The sequence below is a fragment of the Cebidichthys violaceus genome, unplaced genomic scaffold (assembly GCF_023349555.1).
Source record: "Cebidichthys violaceus isolate CVI_PGR_0920_01 unplaced genomic scaffold, fCebVio1.0.p SCAF_17, whole genome shotgun sequence".
In the NCBI taxonomy this organism is placed as follows: Eukaryota; Metazoa; Chordata; class Actinopteri; order Perciformes; family Stichaeidae; genus Cebidichthys; species Cebidichthys violaceus.
The window spans coordinates 46,859-63,990 of NW_027176340.1; the positions used below are offsets into that span (position 1 = coordinate 46,859).

Sequence of the window (17,132 nt, forward strand, 5' to 3'; positions counted from 1 at the left end):
CTAGTGACCCTATCTTCTTCAGGTTTAATAGCTGTGGAAGTCATAGATTGTGTTGAGGCATGGACACTTTGTTTTCTACGCTGTTGGCCAACTACTTCATTGTCAAATTGAACATAGACTGTTTGAGGAAACTTCTCTGCACCTATTATATCAGTCACTGTCGGGTAAAATAATTTTTCCATGCCCTTTTCAATGCCCTCTATTGTAAAAAAGGTTGTTGATGACAAAGACTGCAGAATGGACCAGCCGAGTAAGGGGAATTCACTCTTCATAAGATAAAGTCTGTGGTTGATAGCGTTGCATGAATGTGCACAGTCTCTGAGACAGAATAGGAGTGTCGTGCTGTGATGTTGATTATCCTCCAGCAGGTGATTTTGTACAGGTACCATAATCAATTTGATCAATTGCACATGTGTTTACCCTGTTAAGACAACGGCTGCTGCTTTTGAGTTTCATCACTCAAAATCGAGTTGTTAAAGGGGGGAGCCACTAGAGGGTGCACATACGCTGTGCTACTAGTGAACACAGCATTACTGAACAAGGCTCTCACAGTGTATACACAGGTAGTTACACTGAGCTTAAGTTAACACAGTCTAACCCCAAAGTCCTGCACTACATCCTCCCTTCATGAAGGTTATAATGTTTCGTTTGAGGGAAGTTTTTGATTCAACTATGACCATTTTGGAGGATGTAGTTTGTGGTGCTGTTAAATTGCATTAAACAGAGAGGTGTTTCTGTTATTTAGCCTACTCATGGATATTAAACAGGGGTGGTATTTATATAAAAATATGTAGAATTAATAATATAATAAAATTACAAACTCAGATCAGTTTGTCACTTAACCTGAAAAAATGAAATGTTTCAAACCTACTTTGTTTTTATCCAGCAAATGGCCGACATGTCGAGGGAAGTTGTATGTATAGTGTTGCTCCATGTTTTCCCCACCTGTCCTAAATAGAATAGAATGTACATACAACTTCCTAGCTGCTCTGGATTTTAGATAGATTTATTTTCCATGTGGAAAATAAATTTGACTTGGAATCTTAGATAAAAGTCATGAAAGAAAAATGTAAATATAAGCTGGTAGCTTCATGAGATTTTCCTCCTTTTTGTATGCTTTTTAATATTTTCCGTATTTATGTAAATCAGTGCAGCTTTTCTCTTCCTGTCTGTGGCTGGATCTCTCTGGGCTTGTCTTTTGTCTCTCCCTCTCCATGTTTGCCTGTGTTAGTGTTGGCTTTTCTGCTCAGGGAGGGGCTCCTCGAGTCTTATTGGCTCATGCCTCCTCTCTGAGTCTCGGTCACTGTCATGAAAAGGGGGACTTGAGCAGCACTGTGACGTCGCCCCCCTCCGCCCATTGACTCTTGTCCTCTCTCTGCCTCTTTCATCTCCTCTGCTCGCTCTGTGACTGACGGTGGATGGGTGGTCATGTGATGTTATAATACCCAGGGATTTTGTGCCAGGCATGCTCTGTAGGCTCCCTTCCTCCATCCATCCAACCAGCCGCTCACTCAGCTCTCCTTCCTGGAGGATCTATTGTTAGCTGATAGAGACATTTGGCATGGCTCTGACTGAGTTCTGATGGTGTGTTAGGACACTGTCCTGCCTCACACTGATCAATACATACACGTTGGAATACATGTGCAGAGACGGCAGCAGGGACGTGGCAGCGTTTGTACATGTGGCTGGTAAGTGACGTGTGGTGTGTGTGTTTGGGTTGCTGTTGAGCTTGCGTGATTTAATCAGCTCTAAAGGTACTGTGTCTGAACATTTCCACTGAGAACTAGTGTATTCAAATATAAACACAAAGCGTCGGTCCAGACAGGAATAAATCAATGTGTTCACTGCTTCACCCTCCCTTCAGTTGGCTTTCACGTTGAATTTGCAAACACCTATTCAGTTATTGGTTAAATGATTAACAATGTGTTAGCTGAAATTGATGTATTAATAGTGGATTTGCATGTAGTGCACCTGGGGTTTTTTCAGGGTTTGAGCATGTGGGCTGGAAGCCTCCTGTCTGTATTACTCTGTATTAGCACCAGGACGGCTTAGACTCCATCATGAGCACAAGCACAGCAGTGAAGACACACAAGGTGTTCAGCAGCCACCGAGGACCAAGCGGCTGCCACCTGAGCTGGTCACATGCAGTTCGTCGCTCAGTGTCCCCATGGCAACCACAATCTGGACCAAAGTTATGCACTGACTGACAGATTTTGCCATCCATACAGAATACAAACATAGACAAGGACAACATGTGCTTCAAAGTAGGACTGTCCAAAATGGGCCAATCGTTTATTCCATTCACAATATATCTGCATTGGACAAGGACCAATCAAAGGCGAGCAAACAGAGAGAGGTCCACCATCCGTATGTCAACTTGGCCAACAGGAGCTCTGTTGATGCACATGGCTGCTTCTTTGTTGATCAGAGTTACACTTAAACATGTTTCTCACAATTTATTGTGCAACCACCAAAGAATCATAAGTATGGGTGAGTCTAGGTACAGAAACATTTATAGATGAAAATAGACTGAGATTCTCAGTGGGTGTGTCTGCATGTCATTTGGCAGGGTGCTGTGCTGAATGCCACATGGCAGCATTAAACTAATCCCAGCCAATTCCACTTCATCCTCCCAGCAGAGCTGATCAGGAGAAAAGCAGGATGAGAAGGCTTTGATGCCTTCAACCTCACTCTGTCATCAGTGTGTGGACATGCATACAGTGTGTGTGTGTGTGTCTGTGTGTGTGTTAACAGTTGGAGGCACATCCTGATAAAGTTTTATTATGGACCTTGGTGTATGTGTGTTTGTGTGCGTTTGCTGTACATGCCCCATATGATCAAAGTATTAAGATGGATTTGTGTTCTTGAGAACATCAAAGTGTCTCTCTGAGGTTCACTGTGTGGATGTTTGCTTCAGTAGCTGTGTGTTCTGACAGGAGACTGCAATGAGAAATTCAAGTGTGTATCACCGCACACACACACACACACCCTCTGAATAACAGATGATATTGCTGTTGCCTGCTTTATGCTATTTATACATCCAATGCAGTGTCTGACCAGACAAAGCAAGTAGATCACCTGTATCTAGTTAGACCAGTGAAGGGAACATGTATTCAGATTGTACTTAAGAAATAACTGCATTACCACAATTTAAAGATACTTAAATTGTAGGCTCTCTCACTGGGTAGTGTAAACAATTCAGCAAGCATACAAAGAGATGGGCGCGCCAGCGGGAGTGAGGGTGCACTCTACACGTGGCGTAGCAACCTCCTGGGGGCACCAACCTTTCCGAGACTTTTGCGGCTGCTACATGGTCACGTCCGTCTACCTTTGTAGGGTTTTGTTAGGGTTAGGGTTATTTCACTAATTCAATTCAAAAAGTGAAACTCATATATTATATAGATTCATTACACACAGGGTGATATATTTCAAGCATTTATTTATTTTAATTGTGATGATTATGGCTTACAGCTAATGAAAACCTATAATTCAGTATCTCAGAAAATTAGAATATTACATAAAACCAATTAAAAAAAGCATTTTTAATACAGAAATGTTGGCCTACTGAAAAGTATGTCCATGTACAGTATACAGTATGCACTCAGTACTTGGTCGGGGCTCCTTTTGTATGAAATACTGCATCAATGCGGCGTGACATGAAGGCGGTCAGCCTGTGGCACTGCTGAGGTGTTATGGAAGCCCAGGTTGCTTTGATAGCGGCCTTCAGCTCGTCTGCATTGTTGGGTCTGGTGTCTCTCATCTTCCTCTTGACAATACAGGTTTAGGTCAGGCAAGTTTGCTGGCCAATCAAGCACAGTGATACCGTGGTCATTAAACCAGGTATTGGTACTTTTGGCAATGTGGGCAGGTGCCAAGTCCTGCTGGAAATTAAATCAGCATCTCCATAAAGCTTGTCAGCAGAGGGAAGCATGAAGTGCTCTAAAATGTCCTGGTAGACGGCTGCACTGACTTTGGACTTCATAAACACAGTGGACCAACACCAGCAGATGACATGGCTCCGCAAATCATCACCGACTGTGGAAACTTCACACTGGACCTCAAGCAACTTGGATTGTGTGCCTCTCCACTCTTCCTCCAGACTCTGGGACCTTGATTTCCAAATTAAATACAAAATGTACTTTCATCTGAAAAGAGGACTTTGGACCACTGAGCAACAGTCCAGTCCTTTTACTCCTTAGCCCAGGTAACTTAGCCCAGGTAAGACACTTCTGACGTTGTCTCTGGTTCAGGAGTGGCTTGTTGTAGCCCATGTCCTGGATACATCTGTGTGTGGAGGCTCTTGAAGCACTGACTCCAGCCGCAGTCCACTCCTGGTGAATCTCCCCCAAATTCTTGAATGGGCTTTGCTTCACAATCCTCACAAAGCTGTGGTTATCATTGTTGTGCACACTTTTTCCTTCCACTCAACTTTCCATTAACATACTTGGATACAGCACTCTGTGAACAGCCAGCTTCTTTAGCAATGACCTTTTGTGACTTACCCTCCTTGTGGAGGGTGTCAATGATATATATAGTAATAGTCTTCCCCATGATTGTGTAGCCTACTGAACCAGACTGAGACCATTTAAAGGCTCAGGAAACCTTTGCAGGTGTTTTGAGTTCATTAGCTGATCAGAGTGTGACACCATGAGTCTACAATATTCAACTTATTCACAAAATTCAAATTTTAGATAAATACATTTTTCAGATACTGAATTTTAGGTTTTCATTAGCTGTAAGCCATAATCATCAAAATTAAAAGAAATAAACGCTTGAAATATATCACCCTGTGTGTAATGGATCTATATAATATATGAGTTTCACTTTTTTTTACTTTTTGAATTGAATTTGAATTACTGAAATAAATTCACTTTTCGAACTTTCCATTGAGATGCACCTGTATACCTGTTTAATACGTTATAATCCAAGCATAATGCATCTGATGAATACGTACTGAATCTGTATTCTGGATTCAGAGGGATTGTGTTTATGCAAAGTAAAAGGATCGATACTGGAGGAAATGCTGTTAGAGCTGTGTTTCCCTGTAAACTTTTTCCATTTTGTCTCGTTCCGGGGTTCATTAAACTGTTATTTTTAATATAAAGCCATGACTTTATATCTACATTTATGAATCAAACACACTCTAAGACTAAAACACTACACTCTATACTCCAATTCATACATATAATCTTCAGTTATTTTCCTTTGGAATTCTGAATGTGTGTTGAACAGATGTGAGTGCACGAGGCGTTCAGCTGTGACAGGCGGCCATTACTGACACTAGGAGGAATCACACAAAGAGAACCATTAGCAAGTCCCTGAGGAGACGAGAGAGAGGGAGCAGCAGGAGGAGGAAGCGAAGGGAGGGGGGGACAATGCCAGTGTGTTCTCATCAAGACTGTCTGCCTAAAGTTAGTGAAAGATAAGGACTGCATGTCTGTGTCGGGACACCACCCTTCACTTCACTCCATAAAGGACGCACTACTTCCTGAATGAACGATGACGTATTTACATGGCCTGTACCTGTCAGTGTTCTCTCCTCTATGAATCCTGAGCTCTCTCTTCCACCCTATGACAACGTTGTACGGCAAACAGAACATGTTCTGCTGCTTCACATTAAAAGTGAACAAGTACATTTTATCGACTGAATTCTTTTCCCAATTATGTTGTTGGATTAGTTTTGCAACCAGACTCCTGTCTGTGGTTAGATTTATGTAACAAAATCACTTTGAAAGGCTTACTATGTTAAATTACATGGTGTCTCTGTATTAAACCAGACCACCATCAACAGTATCAACATTAACCGAGTGCTGCCAGTCTTACTGCGACCGTGGCACACTGGGTTAAGAGGGTCGTCTGGTAACCGCAAAGTAGACGGTTTGATCCTTGCCTGGGACGTTTCGTGTGCCGAAGTGTCCCTGAGCAAGACACTGAACCCCTAATTACTCCCCGGGTGCTTCTCAGCATCCCACTGCTCCCAATAAGTTGGTGATGGGTTAAAAACAGAGGCTAAATTTTGTGTAAAAAATGTATATGACAATATAATAAATTTCTTCTTCTTCTTCTTCTAATGCTACAATCTGCTACAAGTGCTACAAGGAATATCGTATTGCAAGATTGGATATTTTGACAAAAATAAATAAATATGTTGTCAGTCAACAGTTTACTAGTACACTCAGAATCAATATTGTGTGACAAACCACATTAAATAAAAACATTTTCTCAATATGTCAATAAAATCATACACATAACATATGTTTCATGTTACAAAACGTAATTCCTAGGCCACAGGGTTGCCACAATAAATGTTAGTTCAGACAAAGCTTTAATAGCTGGGAGAACCAACGTCTATTAACTGTATGGTCTTCCTACTCTCCAGGATTCTCTTCCTCGTGTTCAGTGATTATATTTTCCATATCCAACTGAGCTGAGACTGTCAGGGTTATGCAGTTTACTATATTCATACTGCAATTCAGTGAGATGCGTAGATTCTAGCTAAAGGAAACAATCAGAGAAGCAGCAACTAGGACAAGCAAGCCTACCCTATTTGTGTGTGTGCGTGATTTTGTGTGTCAGAGAACAAGTCAGCAACAGCACAGTAAAGTCTTTTTATGTGCCAGTTTGCAGTGTCATAAGGTCTAGACCCCCTCAGCCGTGATTATATAACCAGCCTTCAGTCAGATCAGATGGGGGAGGTCTAATCCACTGCAGCAGCTATAAGTCCATCCCTGGTGTACGCCAGGACATCTGCCAGAGACGGGCCTCACAGCCAATATGCTGCTAAATCTTCATTTTCTAAGCTCCGTAGTTAGATGGAAACGGCTGTTGATGCGGTTAGAGTTTTTGAAAGTCTTTTTGCTGCAACATATCAAGTTACCATGAAAACAACAAAAAATATGATGTATAATTGTGGGTATTTATTTTACATTTTGTACTCCCTGATTTGAACGTCTTCAGGCTCTCTCCTCACAAGATGAGAGGTAATTTAAAATAATCTATTTACTCGTTTTTGTCAAAACGGCTTCAATGACAACATCAAATATTTGATGAATAAATAAATAAATATCCTCTGATTTCAAGTTTATTTTTGTTCCATCTTTAACCCTTAATGTTTCTGAGTAAATCGAATAAGACAGGCTGAACACGTGAGCCGTCCTCTTTGTTTACCTTTTTTTACTGCTCCATGCGTTCACTGGTAACTCCGTGTTTAACGTCACATTGCAATGATTTGTGGGTAATTCCCTTAGGCAAAGTCAGCATTCTATGCAGATTTATGGAAATGGTTCATAAAGGGCTCAAAATGTCTGCCGGAGAGCCTCAAACACTCGATGATTTGACAGCCCTAACCCCTCACGGACTTCGCAGGAGCGCGCCTCAAAGGCTGTGAGTCTGTGAGGGTGGAGATTGGGATTGGGCCATGGAGTGGCAGGAGAGAAGGAAGCTGAACTGTGACAGCAGGAAGTGTTTCAGTGACAGTAGTTCACACTGAGTCAAAGAAAAAAAACAAACAGCAACACAATAACAGCAACAAAGTAGAAGCAAGTGGAATTCATTGGTGAGGCTTTACAGAAATAACAGTAATTGACTTTTCAAAATTGCCTCAATTATAGTTAACAGTGGAAACATATGCAGGAAAATCCCTCCAGAATTAGATTTTACTGACATCTTCTAAATATCAACGCTATCCAAATGAAAAAACAGTAAAAAACCAATGCATACTAATAGATTCATTGATTCAATAATGTATCTAGCTGTCATGTCTCCATTGCAGGTAGAGGAGCTGCAGACTCATTTTGACTATTCAAACACAGTCATCCATCCTGAGAATATCCACATCCACTTTCCATCACAGGTCATCTAATTTTAAATGGAACATGTAGTGTCTGCAGCCACAGGCTTTATTTGCAGCAGATTTAAGTGACAACAATCCAGTGTGTGCTGAGCCAAGAGTTTGCATGCTTATACTCAACTGGTCACACAACCTACTGATTTTAGTTTTGATGAAAATAATGCCATAACTAGGTTGTTAATGTCCTAATAGTATCACTTAAGTCACAAGCACTCATTTTCACACCACATAAATTACACGCAAATGTACTTATAATTTTGCATGTACAGTAAATTTGTAGATGAATGAATTCGACATTTTTTGGGGGAAATAATCAATTTGAAAAAATGATCTGCATTTCTATTTCTTTGCCTCTCAACTGAAAATGTAATATTGTGGGTGACAGTGGTAGAGCCGAGTCGTCCTTCAATCAGAGGATCGGCGGTTCGTTCCCCGGCTCCGCTAGTCCATGTTGATGTGTCCTTGGGCAAGACACTGAATCCCAAATTGTTGTTGGTGGTGTTTGAATGGGTATGAATGTTAGTTAGTCCTGATGGCTAACAACACTAACAACTCATTTGACTAACATTACTAACGACTCACATGGCTAACATCACTAACAACTCATGTGACTAACAACACTAATGACTCACGGAACTAACAACACTAATGACTTGCGTTACTAACATCACTAACTATCGATCGATCGGTTTTAGGTCCAGGGTCCAGATACAACGATGTCTGGGTCCGGATCCGGTCCGTCTATTAGTGACCCCTGCTGTTTACCAACAACATCATACATCCTTATTAGAATTTCCAGGGTTTAAACGTAAGCGTATGTTGTTTTGGACACTTGCTGAAATGCCTGAAGCAGTCGCACTTCTTATTGAGGACAGTCCCACCTAAAGCTAACAGTTACAAACAACACCTTTTAAAACATTAACATTACACTGTAGTAGAAACTGTTTTGCAACAAAAACTTGTTTCATTGAACAAAATAATATAATAACAAATTTCAATGAATGAAGTGTTTGTGAATGAATGTGTTGTAAGTGTGGTCGGGTGTTATCGGGATGAACTGCATTTGATGGTGGACCTAGAGAAGAGTTAGTGGAATTGTGTGTGAGCAGGTGGAATTGTTGACCTGGTGAAGTGACAAAAAAAGGTCAGTGTATCAGCCTTTTGCCAGTCAGCCATTTTTTCGACAGACGGAGGATCATCAAATATTGTCATCCTCAGGCTTGTTTGAAAAGTTGAAAAAAATTCTAAAGAAATCTCTTGACAAACAACATCATATTCCAGCATCGTCCTGTAGGATCCTGAGTATGTAGAGTTAGACCTCCAGTGTCACAGTACAGCAATGTCTACAGCATGTTGGAGACTTCTGCATGTAAGTAGACGGACGGGGGAGCAGTCAGTCTCAAAGCATATGATGGTGATTATAGAGTGGATGTACATGCAGGAGCTATTTCTGGGACTGCACTGCCATCGACACACACACCGACAGAAGATGATTACTATCATTATTTTGAAGCAACCCAAAAAAAAAAAATGGTAACAGCAACTCTTCAAAACATCTTTTACAGGACTCCACTAGTGCTTCTTGTAATGATGCTGTGTTAAGTATGCATGTATTTATTTCTACTTGTGGTGGGCTTTAAAGTTGCACACATCAAATCAATATTTATTTTTTTAACAGTGGATCAACTGGCATTGTGTAATAGGTCTTGCTTGTAGTGATGATCCCAGAGAGAGCAATCAACAGTGGTCAGTGCTAATCGCCGCCTGACACCGACGCACATTTAGTGTGTGTATGAGACGCACCCACCAGTATACAGAGAGTATACAGACAGAGAGGCCACACAGGGCGGGCTCTGATGAAGACACTGTGCACTAGTTGCTCAGCAGACAATTAGGGACTCGCTGGAGAACATTCTGAAGCATTTAGCGCATAAAGAGACCAAAGACTGAAAGTCATTAGTGGACAACTTCAACTGAAAGCTTATATTGCTCTATGAAAATGTCAATGTTGGTGTTTTTCATGTTACCCCCAAGTTAATCCAGGTTCAATAAAATATCTTATATTGAAACAAAGAATATGTCACCCAACACACAGGCGCTTTAGATTTAATTCAGATCAGGGGCTTTTTTCACTTTCTTTCCTGACATGTTGGATACATAAGATGCAGTGCATGCATGAGCCAGAGCACAATTCATTAGATCTTACATTTTCTGTAAAATTTGACAATTTGCCCGCAAGTTCTTAGAGACACCGCCTACGCTGAACTGCCAGAACTCTTTAAAACATTGTGAAATGTATTAGAAAGTATGGGCCACCTCTGCTGCCTCCATGACAGGTAGAAAACACATGGATGGATGGCAGATGGATGAGCCAGTTTTGACTTTGCAGTGTGTGCATTTTGATGCAGATTTCACTGCCTTGAGAAAGGTGCAGTTTGTGCTCTCTGAGAGTTAAAATGGTATACAGCATGTATAAACACAAAATGTTCCTGAAGCGTTAACACTGACTTCACAGAGCGGCTGGTGTTTGACTTGACTGAAGTATGAGTATGTCTATTGCTGTGAGCTTAAAGAGCAGCCTGGACAAGTGATCATACTCCAAAGGTATGTGTTAATGTGTGTGTGTGGTTGTGTTGGTAGAGGCTTGTGTGGACATGTGAGTGAGACAAAGTGGGGAAGATGATGTGTCCTCCTTACAGGCCTGTGTTTTGCTGTGACTGATGCACCATAATAGACTTTATAAGGTGTCATTGTGTGTTGTTTCATTCATTTTTGGGATGTTCTCTTCCATAAATCAGGTCTAGGGTCCAAAAGGTAAAGTTGTTCTTCCCATGGTTAACTTACTGGTAGTAAAGAGTACGAAGGCAGCTCAGAACGAGTTCAATGGAAACATGTCTCCTCTCCAGCAGTTTCAGGAGAAGCTTCTTCTCAGGTTTAACCAGTGTGTCAGCATGCAGCTGGAGCCTTGTTTATGTTTTTCAGCACATTCTGACCCCAACTAGTCACATACCCTCACTCACGTCACTGTTGGACACGTCAGGGACGGCGTGTCAATATATTCTTGTTACATGCAGTGTCTTTTCAAAATAAACTTCCGTTTTTACAGAAAGTTAGGATCAGGCAACAAAACCACTTTGTTGAGTTTAGGAAAAGAGTGTGGCTGAGGTTAACTTGACTGACTAAAAAGTGATCAACGTTGACTTTCAGTTTCACAGGGGACATAAACTGCGGTCTCCTGGGTGAAAGTCTCATTCTCTGTCTTTATCCTACGTCCGTCGCTCTGAGTGTGTAATACTGACATTGATATGTTTACATTGGAGTAAGTTGAAAGTGCCATGTGACACAAACAGAAGATAAAGGGTGCCTGGTGTCACAGCTCTGCCCCTTCTCTCCTGTCACTATGGGCCTTTCTCAATACCCAAGTTCACAAGTACGGACTTGTGAACTTTTGGAGTACGGACTTGGAGTCTGGACTTGTCCAGAGAACGCAGTACGGGCAATTGGAACAGCAGCTTACTTGATGACATCACTACCTCAGCTGGTCTTGCTAATGAGTTCAATCCGTTTTTTTACTGTAAAGTATTTTTACAATCAAACTAAATATGACAACCCTGCTTTTTTCATTTTCATTTAAAATTAAAAAAAAAAAAAATATATATATATATATATATATATATATATATATATTAGTGCTGGGCAAAGATTCAAATTTGTAATCGCGATTAATCGCATTGTTATGCGCAAAATGTATAATTAATTCATAAGTAGTGTATTGTGCACTTTTATTTTGAAGTACTGCTATATGAACAAAAGTACAATAACATTTGGTTTAAAACACTTTAAACAAATCAGGTTCTTTTTAACAGCAGTATTCTTTACACAGTAGCAGTTAAAATACAGTTATAATGATTCTGATCATAGATATTCAGCGTGTTGACAACTTTATTTCCATGTGTGTAATAGATGCAATATAATGTATAATGCAATAGATGATCTACGTCATGTTTTTTTATTTATTTTTTATGTTTGATAAATTCTCAGTAGCGATAACTAAATGATATGCTTATTATACATATTCCAAACAAAAACACTTTAAAAACTCTACAAAAATAATTTTTCCTTTTTCTTTGTATTTTGGTCAGACATATATGCAACGCTGATTACCGTAATATGTGTGGTATTAGTTATGAATGTACGTTGGTACATAGAGGGTGATAAGAAGCTGTACAGAGATTCTGCTTCCTCTGGTTTCTGTCGGCCTTCTCCCTTGACGGCTTGGCGTTCCACCGAGTGGGATTCTACACGTGTGCAGATCCAAGACTGTTTACCTGTTGTGTGTTCAGTCTAGAATAAAGTTTCGATTCCAACTATTCCGTGTGTCTGTCGTACTGCTTCTGGGTCCTTACCACACCAGTTTACACCTGGCTGCTATATGAGAAGGGGTGGTGTACAACTATAGGATAGATTGACATTCATGGTTCCCAGATGATGTATCTGTGACTCGGTGAGTCAGCATTTAATAATGAATGCAAAGCACCATTGTGCCTACTCTAGTACAGTGAGGATTAAGTCCTGTAAATTTGAGGTATTCAGTAGAACGTTGTCCCTTTCCAACAATGTCAGGAAATATTGAGAGAAGGACCAGCACATTGTTGATGGAGATAAAAATATGGAACAACTCTAGTCTTAACCTTCCAGGTTCAGTTTGTTGAAAAAGTAAAGAGTAAAGAGAGACAGCCAGAGATGGAGGTCTGAGGAAGATAAAATGAAGGCAACGGTAAAGAAAGGAAGACAGTCACAGGGAAAGAAGTGACAATGGAAAAGATAAAGGAGTGAGTGCTTGGACTGGCTAAATAAATGAGTGGGGGGTGAGGCAGAGGAGAAGAAAGGGAGGGAAGCACAGAGGGAGATGGAGGTAGACAGCAGCGAGGAGGAGGAAGGGAGGGGGTGATTGTTACTGGAGCCTTGGAGGTTTCAAATTTCTCTTTTCTTTCGATTCCCTGCTCACATGCAGAATGAATCTCTTCCTTTCTTTTTCTCTCTCTTTCATTTTATCCAGACCAGTGGGGCTTTCTGCAGATGGGCTCGTTCTAGCAAAGCCCAAACATGTTGTAACCAACTGGAAGACTGGAGTGGACAAAGCAACAAAGAAGAGAAGAAAGTGAAGGAAGGGATGTTGAAAGAAGGTAAGCACTGCTGCACGTGTTCTTTGTTTGAATCGCTGAAGGAAGAGAAGGAGGGGGCAGAAAAGATGGAGGGATCAGTTCCTTTTCTCTTTGTGTTCAGGGTTTGTGCTTCCGTGTGTATGTGCTGGTGTGTGCGTGTGTGTGTGTGTGTGTGTGTGTGTGCGTGCATGTGTGCGTGCATGTGTGCGTGCATGTGTGCGTGAGTGTGTGTGTGTGCGTGCGTGCGTGAGTGTGTGTGTGACTAGCTGCTGAGGTGAAGGACTAAATAAAGCCATGTCTGTGGGCTGTGACCACGAGACAGAGAGCTAACACGCCTTCATTTATGTTACGTGGAGAGGAAATATGTGAAGAATCCAGTGATATTCAATAGAGTTAACTATATGAGGTTATATATAATATAAAGGAGCTATATAAATAAAGTTATTATTATTATTATTATTATTATTATTCTGTAAGTTAGGGCTGTTGTGTGTGCCTGCTCTGTCCACCAGGGGACAGTATGGCTCAGGCTTCCTGTCACCTTATTAAATAGAAAGTTGCTTGTTGATGCCAACTAGGCCAGACGTCTGCTGCCTGTTTGGAGCTCTGCTGCTATGAAGTTCTGAAATCAGGCCAGCAAGTGATTTATGAGAGGCACCTTTTGTAGAATATTCAGATAAATCAGGCTTCAGTGCAACACTCTAACTGGACTAGCTGTGTTAGCCATGTGACTGGAAGGTGTGGAGGATGACACCCACAATAACTGTAGCTGCTGCAGTGGTCCTCATGCTGACCAGAGTCAGTTCTAACATGGCTCCCTGGAACCATCTAATTTGTTTTGACCGAAAGTTAACTCACATATTTTATATTTATAGATCCTTGATCAAGAGCAAAGATAATTGGAAATCATGAATTATACCAGTGATTTGGAAAATAATTGGAAAATCATGAAAAAATCACGGCTGAGTTTCTCACATTGCACCACCTCTCCTGCTGTGTTTCACATCTCTACTGGACTGACTGTGCTGGTTGTCGTAGAGATGGAGACATGGTCAGCAGCATGTCTGGCCCACATCTTTGGATCTGGCTGGTTGAGTCTTATAGCATGGAGCTCAGTGGTGTGCCAGTAGCATCATAGGCTAACTGGCTGGATCAGTTTACAAAAATGATCAGTTATGCTCTTGCTCTTAGTCATACCTTTGGTCTAGTTTGGTCAATCTAAAAGCTGAGTGGAGGGTTAAACCATAAATAGGTTTTATTTGTTATACATATTAATAGTTTGGATCCAATCTAGTAATACAAATGTCCTCTGTGTTGATTTTTTATTTTGTTTGCATTTTACCATAGTTAAAGCTATACAGAGAACAGACCTCATTTTTAGGAGAATGTTTTGATTATTAACCATAATGCCTGGTTATATCCCTATCCCTAAACAAATAAACTTAAAATAACATACCCAGTATAAATCAGTACAATATCCTCAACCATAAGGCTCATGTGCATTTCAATCAGGAGAGACAAGTGAATGATTAGTATAATATTTATTATGACAGATGCTGCGTTAGTGAGTTAAACAGAAACTCTTTGGCGCTTGAACTCTACAGGGAGATTTGTGATCGAGTTGTGATCGCCCTGAGCGGCAACACTATAAATCCCCCCGTGGAGTCCAGACACTGGTGGCTGATGAGGTTGATAGGATGATGAGTTGATGAAGATGATGAATCCAGTCAATCTTCAAGAAAACTCCACATTGTGGGATGAATCTGTGTGGGAAGAAGTGAAAGCACAGATCATCATTAACTACTTACTCTTTATGCCGACGACAGTCTCCATATTTATAAAAATATTAAAAACAGAGCTGTACCGTTAACTGATAATAATGAAACCCTCTGTCACAATTTAACCAAGTATTCTGTTTTCTGGAGCAGGAAAGTTGAGCTTTTTACTGAATACTTTCCACCAATGTATGTCCAATTAATTGTGTATTTGCTAGGAACTGTTATCTTTCCTATTGTTCCTTTTCTTTTTCCTTCTTTTCCTATTCCTTTTATTTCCGTCCCTCCTTCACTCTTCATCCTCCCTCCTTATATTTTTATTTTAATTCACCAAATGAGTGGATGTTTGTTCCTGTGGAGCATTGGTCAGGAGTTCTGCTATCAGTCTGGACAGATGTGAACACACACACACACACACACACACACACACACACACACACACACACACACACACACACACAGGTAAAAAGGAAGTCCTTCTGAGCTCTGACAGTAGCTGATTTTTTGTTTAAGGGTTGGCCTTTTTGAGAAATACGAAAGAATGACAGATCCTGGTGGACAGTAAATGAGATAAGGATAGACAGAAGACCACGATAGAGATAGAGCATATATCAACCAGACTGAGGGAACTGAATAAGCTGAGTGTTGCAATTCTCAGCCAGAAGGCAGCATGTGTGTGTGTGTGTGTGTGTGTGTGTGTGTGTGTGTGTGTATGTGTGTGCGTGAGAGAGAGAGAGAGAGAGAGAGAGAGAGCAAGAGAGGAGGGGATAAAGAGAGAGGAGAGGGAGGGTGAGACAGGTGGGGAGACAAGCAGAGAGAGAGAGAGGCATGCAGTCTGAAGGAGAGAGAAGAGGACAGCGGTGTGTTTCTCCCTTCTCTCCTCCATCTGTCCAACTGCTCTCCACCTCTCTGTTCATCTCTCCATTCGTCCGTCCATCCGTCCCGCCTCCTGCACTGTTGGTACATGACTGATTCAGGGGAGGATGTTGAAGTTCCGTGTGGACAGGAGAGTCGGGTAGGTGGTGGGAGAAGGGAGGAAGTGACACACAGGGCTGGAGTAAGATGAGGAAGAAGAGGAGAGGAGGAGGGGAGGTTGATGGAGGAGTGGACAGCCAGGAGCTTGGAGGTCAGAGATGACTGCAATGCAGTGCCAGCAGGAAACGCAGGGAAACCATAAGCCCTGCTGTGTATGTATGGATGATATGTGTCCTTTGTGTACACTGCTGTTTGGAGTACCGTGTGTTGGTAAGTGTGTGTGTGTGTGTGTGTGTGTGTGTGTGTGTGTGTGTGTGTCTGGCTGGGGTGTTCTACAGTGGTGCAGTGCTCATGGTTTTGCTTGTGTGTTGTTGGTGAGAATCATTCCTTGCTGTGGTGCTTTCTTGTTTTTCACTGTATTCCTCATCAGCTGTCTATCAGACAGTGGGACTAGAATGTCATGTTATGTTGCTGCCATTTTTAACTATTAAGTCCATTTTAAATACAACACTGGCATAGAACATCTAGATTGAGATTTATTTTACCAATATTGCAAATAAATTTCAATAAAGCATGAACATTCATTCTTCACCTCAAAAACAATTAAAAAAGGAACTCAAGGTCCACTCACAAGCATTTTCCAGAGCTTTCAACCTCACCTCTCCGGCATTGATTGATGTGACTGAAGTTCCACACTAAACTCCATCTGCTGAGGAAAACGTGAAATGTGTTTTCCTCAGCAGAAGGCTCTGGAAAAAGCTAGCAAGTGGACATCATTTAAAGGTGGTGTTCCATTTATTGTTGTACATGCTCATCATGAAGGGGCAAAGGTTGAGTGAGGGTGACATAAGACAGAATAGAACGCATTGAATGACGTGACAAGGTTGACAAGCTTTCTGGTCTTATGCAAGACAATCATCCATTTGTATCCATTAGGTGCATCATATAAGTGCTTGTATATGAATTTAAAAGTATAAAAATGGACGCTTGTGAGTTTACTAGTTTGAGAACAAACAGCAAGGGTGACATTTAATGGGTTAGATATCTGCAGTAAGTTGAAGTTTAACTTTTGTATTATTGTTTGATGCTAACTTTGCTACCATGTCTTTTTTCATCATATTGCTCAGCATTAAAAGGCTAGAATAAATGACTTAAGTGACTTGGTTGTAGTTTAAGCAGAAGCTTGGTATTGGTATCTGGACCAATGTGAATGAAAATTTTAACTTCAGACATGCAAATTGCTTACATTAGCTTAATGCTAGCTGGCATCAATTTAGCAGCAAATACAATTACATAAAAGTAGTCAATTAACCAACCATCTACAACAATAGACAACAAGATGATGGCACTACCAAAGAACAAGCTGGT

General features: G+C 41.1%; 1 protein-coding gene across 9 annotated transcripts in view; it reads left to right on the top strand.

Annotated features, from left to right (window-relative positions):
• The window catches only part of plekha6 (pleckstrin homology domain containing, family A member 6), an 82,293-nt gene that overhangs the window by 15,713 nt on the left and 49,448 nt on the right, over positions 1-17,132 (top strand). For 4 of the 9 annotated variants that reach the window (XM_068711808.1, XM_068711804.1, XM_068711806.1 and 1 more), the window contains exon 1: positions 15,656-15,804. In XM_068711808.1, the coding sequence (XP_068567909.1) occupies positions 15,773-15,804 (32 nt within the window). In that variant the 5' untranslated portion in view covers positions 15,656-15,772. Of the gene's footprint in view, positions 1-1,442; positions 1,689-12,908; positions 13,036-15,655; positions 15,805-17,132 lie in introns of those variants that run through there. The other 5 variants (XM_068711811.1, XM_068711815.1, XM_068711809.1 and 2 more) reach the window with 4 other exon arrangements.